General features: G+C 47.0%; 1 protein-coding gene across 1 annotated transcript in view; it reads right to left on the reverse strand.

Moving 5' to 3' along the window:
- The window catches only part of ETV5 (ETS variant transcription factor 5), a 59,520-nt gene extending 52,796 nt beyond the window's left edge, over positions 1-6,724 (reverse strand). Inside the window, 5 exon segments of the mRNA XM_038583633.1 lie at positions 2,746-2,796; positions 2,890-2,937; positions 3,070-3,157; positions 3,290-3,408; positions 6,565-6,724. Coding sequence (XP_038439561.1) covers positions 2,746-2,796; positions 2,890-2,937; positions 3,070-3,157; positions 3,290-3,334 — 232 coding nt within the window. The 5' untranslated portion in view covers positions 3,335-3,408; positions 6,565-6,724.
- Positions 6,725-7,366: the final 642 nt, after the last annotated feature.

Below are 7,366 nucleotides of genomic sequence, written 5' to 3' on the forward strand. Positions count from 1 at the left end.
AGAACAATGGTTTCATTTATTCAAATCACACTTAGAAGACTATGGATGGGAACCCAAATCTGGAAAACTGACAAAACATAATCTCTTTAGAAGCTGAGCTCATAGCACTCACTGAAAAAAGTAAGCCATAATCCTCAAAACTGACATTCTAAAAAAAAAAAAAAAAAAAATTACCCACATTACTTTTCTTTTTCTCTCATACATAAACACACACAGACTCTGCCTCTGCCCCCCACCTCACACACTCACACACACACACACACACACGATAATTAATCAAATCATCATTAAAAGGGCAGGAAGATCAGTGTGGCAGGCCACAGAAGAATATCTGTTACAAAGGCTTTCGCTACTGCAGGGAAAAGGTCTGCCTTACTGGGCAAGTGCAAGTTTGGTTTACAGTTCGTTGATTGGCTGATTCAAATCAACTCATAAGGTTTTATTAAATCTGAATGAGTTTCTCCCCCTCCCCTGGAATAATCATGGGCTCTTCCAGAAGGTGACTGCAGTGAAAACAGATCATCAATCCAAGGCTGTGAGATGTGCTCACAGAGAAGTCTGACCAGCCTCAGGCTTTGCCAGCTCCCTTGCATCTACACACTGTCACTCACAACTGCAGCCAAACCCGTTACACATAATGGTAAGGATGAACGGCTCAAGTACATACCACCCTGTACTTGTATTCTTACTTAACCTCTAAGACAAGCTGATCTATTTGAAGCTATCCTTCTTAAACCTCTATCTCCCGAAAGAAGAGTCAGAGGGGGGAAAGAATTATTAAAACACTTTTTGAGGCTACTCAACCATCTGTTTTATCCTTAAAGGACAGGAAAGCTCAACCTTAAGAAGTTAAAGCAAAAAGCAAACAAAGTAAAAAACACATCACGCTTGGTAAGTAGAAATCTCTCTCAATGCATCTCCATTTTAGGTAGGCATGGCAATTTAATTAAAGAATTTAGCACATTCTATTGGCTGAGTGGGAATTATTTCTAAGGAGCCAAAACACATTTATTGATTCCTTCACTTTAGCCTATTCCTGCAGATAAACATCTCTCCAAATATAAATCTTGTTTACTGACATCCTTCTCTAAAGAGCATACCTTTGCTTCAGCACATGAAATCAATTTGAATGCAGTCATCTCAACTCCCTTCTACCTCTTTGGGTTACAGAGAAACAAACAAAAGTGTCATAAAAGCATTTCAAAGAACTTCTGCCAAGAAAGCCACCTCCCAAACAAACTGCAGTTTATGCTGCTCTGAGCAGGAACTGGAAAGGCTGGGCCAAATTGTCAACACAGAACAAAGTGGGGTTACAAATCCTGTCTTTTATCTTGCAACACACACACACACACAATATTTGGGTTATCTTTATTTAGCCCTTTAGTGGCAAGCTTCCCAATCACTTGAAAGCAATTAAAAGGGCAATAATTAACATGCATTTACTTTCCTATAGAAAACAACTACAGCAAGCTGTGGCAGCACTAAGGTAACTATACATCTGTGGGTTACAGTTTATTCCCTTTTAAATTTCATGGCATTGTGCCTTGAATAGGAGGTCTATCATTAAAGAATATTTTGCTGGTACCTCTGGTCTTTCATCTAATGCTTAAAACAGCCAGCTTTTACTTAGATACAAAGATACCCTCTCTCTCCTATGGCATTCCGTGTCTCTCTCTCTCTCTCTCTCTCTCTCTCTCTCTCTCTCTCTCTCTCACACACACACACACACACACACACACACACACACACGATAAAACAAAGCTGGGAAGAATTTGTTGCTGCAAGATGAGAAATCGAATCCTTGCCTGGCTCAGGTGCTTGCTATTATAAACTATGACTAAGAGACATGAATTTCTCTATGATGCAACTCTCAAGAGAGGGAGCATTTTCTCCAGGCCTCTCTTAAACCTGCTCACTCGCCAGTGACTAATGCTCTCTAGAGCTGCCCTGTGCTGCTCACATTTCATCAGCCGGCTTTGTCCTTGATAGCTCTGCCTGGACCATAAAAGCTCCCAAACCTGTTGAGGACAGCCCGGAAAGATCAGTGCAAAGCTAACCATGCCCTTGCCAGCCTCGAGAGCCATCTTTTGAGTTTCCCCACTGCATTTATTATCTCAATGATAGGCGCACTTAATGACCATTTGAAGAAAAAGTTTTTACTCCTCTCTGAAAGATAAAGTCCTGACAACTATGCAAAACACAAGAGTAAATCAGGTCACACTGTGACCACCCAGTGTCAACCTAGAAGTAGACACAAAATTGACAACATGTTGGGTGAAGCCACAATTAACTGGAATCGTCCATTAACTATTTTCTGCACCTTTAAAAGAGAAAAAAGTGTCAGACTCATGATCTGCATCAAGGACTTAATTTATAAAACAAACAAACAAAACACTGTAAAATAATGTCTGGTTAGAGGATGTTAAGTCCAACATCTTACATATATAATGTAAACTGTTTTTATAATTTTGAGCTTGAAGCCTTGCAGTATTCTTAGGCAAAAAGAAATTTAGGATGAAATTATGTTCAGGAAATCTTACCTGCCATAGAATAAAAGCATTTTAGAAATAACTCCAATAAGGAATGAAACAAAAGTTTCGAGGGTTAACTTTGAATTATTAAAAGAAACGAAATGCACTCCATGTCCAAATAGGCTGGTGACGGCTGAAAAGAGTCTTCCAGACATGGATGTGCCCAGACCAAACATTTTCAGAACAAATGTGCCACCACCAGAAAGGTACTTACAGTTATCAGACTGGAAATCTGGGACAAACTGTTCATCATCAGGAACTTGTGCTGGAAAAGAGATTTTTATTTTAGACCTTTACGTTTTATTCAAGAGCACAGCAAAATGTTTGATATAGAAAATCGGACAGCCAAGAAACTTGCCTTCAGCTAACCAAGCCTCTTGAAGTTGACTGAGATCCTGAAACAACTCTGGAATTGAAAACAGAAGACACCAGAATGAGAACTCCTGTGCCCAGGAGGGCAGGGAGGACAAAGTCTCCGTGCTGCTCTCACAGGGACGCCATTTGAAGAAGCCACAGAGCAAAGGGAAAGCTTCACTACCTTCAGAATCATGGGCCAGATCTGTGTCCAAAAACTTTCTCTTTCTGTCAATCACAGGCCGCCCTCGACATTCCTCTGATCGAGATTTCTGCAAGAGGCCAAGAGACAGTGAAGGCTCAAGGGAAACACACAGGTCAAAAGGGAGCTGTGCCACTCAGCCAATAAGGAGACTAATATTCGAAGAGGGAGAACAAAACAAACCAAAGCCACATAAACTTACCCCTGGGACCATAAAAGGGACTTGCTGATCATAAAACCCATCCATGGTGCTTCCAACGCCTCGAATATCACTTTGAAAGGTTTCAGCATTGAGTAATTTCTGGGGGGAAAGGGGTCCTCCTGCAATATGAATTTGGGAGATTTTAACTGAGGGGTGGGGAAGAAGAGAAAGGAAGTAATTTTTACTGCTCTTTCTTTAGGGCCTGTGCAAAATCACTACCTTTTCCCGAAGTACTTAAAGCCCACTCAGGGTGTAAGCTTTACAGGCTAAAGGTGTGCTTGATTAAGGGCATCAAAAGTTCCTAGTGTACTTAGTGTCAAATCCATTTACCAGCTATGCTTCCCTCTCTTTCTTATCATAAACATCCTAAATTTGCTACTATCTGTTCCCTATAAAAACAAAAAACAAAGCCCCTTATTTTCATTATAAGAGGATGATTTCAAGATTCTCTCCAATACAAGATTCTCCAGGGCATTTGTAAAGTTAGGTCTTTCTTTTTTTCTTTCAAGAGATAATTTAATTTTTGACAGTACAGTGACAGGAAGTAGAGAAAATGGGTTTAAGCATTCCAAATTATTGGCAATTAAGAAACTGACATACATAGTGTTTCTAAAAGTGGTTTGTAGGTCAGTGGTAAGATACTATATATAGTTCCAGGAATATATCGATCAGAGATATACTTATTTTCACACAACACTCTTTTAAAACCTAATTCTTCTGTCCAAACAGATGTAGTGTCTGTAAAGTCACAAACATTCCTATGGCAACCTAACAGAGATATCTGTGATATCAACTTCTAAAATAAATAAAATAGCTGTGAAAAGTAATGGATCAAGGAAACCAAATTCCACCACACTTATTTTAAATGTATCCCTACCACAGACCTTAAAAGCATTAAAAGCAAAAGATTTTTTTTTTTTTTTTTTTGCTGTAAAGAAAATTCAGTTTGTTTCTTATAGTGAAGCCAATTTCCCCCCAAACTTGCCAAAAGATAAAATTAAACTTGTTTAGGCACTGTCAAGTCTTGGGGCTGGGAAGATAGGTTGAGGGTCAAAATGGAAAGGAGGGGACTTTTTCTAATTCGGGAGGAATAAAGTAACAATTTTAGGAAGGTACTACCATCTTCCCGAACCCTTTGTTTCATTCTCCAAATAGAAATGCAGTGAAATCAGCAGAATAGAGAAAACAGTAATTTCATTTACCCCAGCTCTAAACAGAGCAAAATGCCTAAGGATAATGCTTTTGTTTACCTCCTATACAAATTTTAAATAGGGAACTTCTTCTCAGTGGGCAATTCCGTGCAGCTTGTTTTGCATTTTGTGGATAATATTAAATTTTCTGAAGTAAGGAGGATACAAGAGAACCCTTCACGGCCAACCTCCTCTCAGCACTCTGGCCCAAGGAGTCAGGAATTTTCAAAGTCAAAGAGAAAGGGGGCGAGAAGTAAACTGCACAGTCCATAATTTCCTAGAAAAACACTCCGGCTAGCTTGCCTGCAAGCCTTCCAAACAGCGCTGAACTCCGAATAAAGCCTCCTTCTCAAATGCCACCAACCCCGTCTACACAACCTGAGAAGCATCCGCAGTGAGTGGAGGGACACGAAAATGCGTCCTCTCTAACCTTCCCCATCTGTCAGATTAAATCGTGACCTCAGAAATTCCGTCAGTGTCTAGGAGGGAAGGGGAGCACCGCGAAGGGCTCGGCGGGAGACCTATTTCAGAGCCTCACGATGAACTATGTTGCGACACGCTTCACCACGAGGAAAAAAAAAAATACCTTTTTAAAAATGAAAGACAGAAGCTTTGCCATCAGCGAACCCGAAAGAGGCATCGAGGATTTTTTTAAAGCAAGCTCTCAGAGTTCAAGGGCTAGGAAAATCTTGTTCAAAGTATAGGGTTGGTTGCTTTTTTTTTTTTTTTTAAGCCTAAGGGAGTTTAAGCCACTTCCTTTGTGGTCCCCCCTTCCCGGTGCCCCCAGGAAAACTTTCACGCGGCGCAGCGGCGCGATCGAGGCCCCTCCCCCGCGGCGCGCAGCGGGCCTGGTTTTATGAATGGGAGAGCGAGCCGCGGCCGCCGCAGCAGGTAAAGGCTGTAACTGGATCCCTCGCGCTGGGCCCCATTCACAAAACAAGACACGCTTCCACCCAATTCCCAGCCTTCCCCATTCATGAAAACTCCTTCAGATGCGCCCCCGCCCCCACACCCAACGCACGCCCAGCCTCCGACGCAGGCCCCTCACCCCAGCGATTTCGGAAGAAAGCTCAATGCTTCATTCACAAAAAAGGGAAAGGAGGAAAAAAAAAAAAAAAAAAAAAAAAGCTGCAGGGAGCCGCGAGCCAACGAAAGAAACCCGCTTCATTCATAAAGTCATCCACATTCATAAAACCGAGCCGCGGCGCCCGGCGCTATCAACCGCCCCCAAAGCCCCGCGCCCCCCAAACCTCCAAACATCTCTCCTTGGCACCCCTCCTCAACCGGGAGTTCGGTTCCCTCCGGGGGTCTCCTCTCCTCTGCAAATGCAGACAGATCCCTAACCCAGCGAGAAGCATCTATCCATCCCCCCCCCCCCGCACCCGTTTTCTCCTCCACTATCCCCAGGCCGCTGCTCTGATGCTCCCCGATTTCTCGAGAACCGCGATGCAGCCTGACGCCCTCGGGCTGCTGGGGGTGGGAGTTGGGGGACTGAGTGTCCACTTGCCACAATCTGAAACTTGCAAGGCCTGCGTAAGTTCCTGGCCAAGCCCCAACCCCTCAGGCTGCACATGCCTGTGTCACTTAACCCCTCCTGGTGCTTTGGGGGGCATCACCTCTCAAATATTTCCCTTCAAGCTGCTTCCCGCCCCCTCCTCCCCACTGCAAAGCTCCGCCGGGCGTCTCTTCTCGCGAGCCTCCAAGTCTCCTCCGGGCTCTCAGACCTCCGGAGATTGCAAAGCCCCGCAACTCCGAGCCCCCCCATCTCCACCCGAGAGCCCCCGCACCCCGCGCCCGGGCGCGCCTCCCCGCGACGTGCGGAAACCCGCTCTTGGAGCGCTCCCGAACCGTTAGCCACCCCCACCCTACGCCTCCCACGAACCGAACCGGGCCGGGCCGGGCTGGGCCACGGGAGAGGATGGGGCGGCCGGCCCGGGGAGGGGGGGGGGCGCTCAGTCCAGATAGAAAGTGCACCCGGACTTTGAGGATTCTGAATCAGCCAGTGAACTCTCGCCAGCTGGGCCCTTCGGTCCCGTCCCTGGACACCCCCTCCGAGGCCCCCCTGCCTCCTCGACGCCCCCTCACCTGAGGCAGCCGCTCTCCTCCCGTTGCAGCGGCCCCGGGGCGCAGGCGCGCTCACGCACGCGCGCACCGGGCCTGGGCGCCTGGGCGAATGGCTGGGCCGAACCGCTCCGGGGACGCTGAACCGCTCCGCGCACCAGCGGCTGGACTCTGCGCCGCAGCTGCCAACCAGGCTGGAGCGCTGGCCCGGCCCCCCGGGGCCTGCTGCTCCGCCCGCCGCCATTGGCCGGCGGGCCTAGCTCAGTCTGGTTCTCATTGGCCGGAGGCCGCTCCTGCGCCTGTCCATCACGCCTTGTTTACCCTGTCTGCGGGCAAATCCAGCCAAGCCGCCCCACCAACTCCAGCCCCCATTGGTCAACACCGCGCCCCTCCCCGCCCCCTCAGGGGTCTGTTTTACATAATTTATGCACCGGGGGCCTTCGGCCAATCAGCACAGGCTTGTTTATATAATGAATGTAAGGACGTTTTTCATTCATAAAAAACGCGACCTGAGGGGGAAGCTTAGCTGAGTCAGTGAAGCACTTAAAGGGGCCGAAGCCGCGAAGTGTCGCGTTTACTTCCCTCCTCGCAGCTCTCCCAACTTTCGCCGAGGCAAGGCTCTTCCCCCGTCCCCACTCACCCCTACTTCTCCCCCCCACCCCCTCACCCCCCGCCCGGGTAACGCCACCGCCTGGATGGGCCGCTGGGCGCCAGACGTTCGCAGCTGCAGCACCAAGCAAAGTTATCATTTTAGAATTCAGGCGAGAGGAATTCGTCATTCCACCCAGAAAGAAACTCGCTGACCGACCTGGGCGTTTGGCCCACA

This window comes from Canis lupus, chromosome 34 (assembly GCF_011100685.1).
Source record: "Canis lupus familiaris isolate Mischka breed German Shepherd chromosome 34, alternate assembly UU_Cfam_GSD_1.0, whole genome shotgun sequence".
Lineage (NCBI taxonomy): Eukaryota > Metazoa > Chordata > Mammalia > Carnivora > Canidae > Canis > Canis lupus.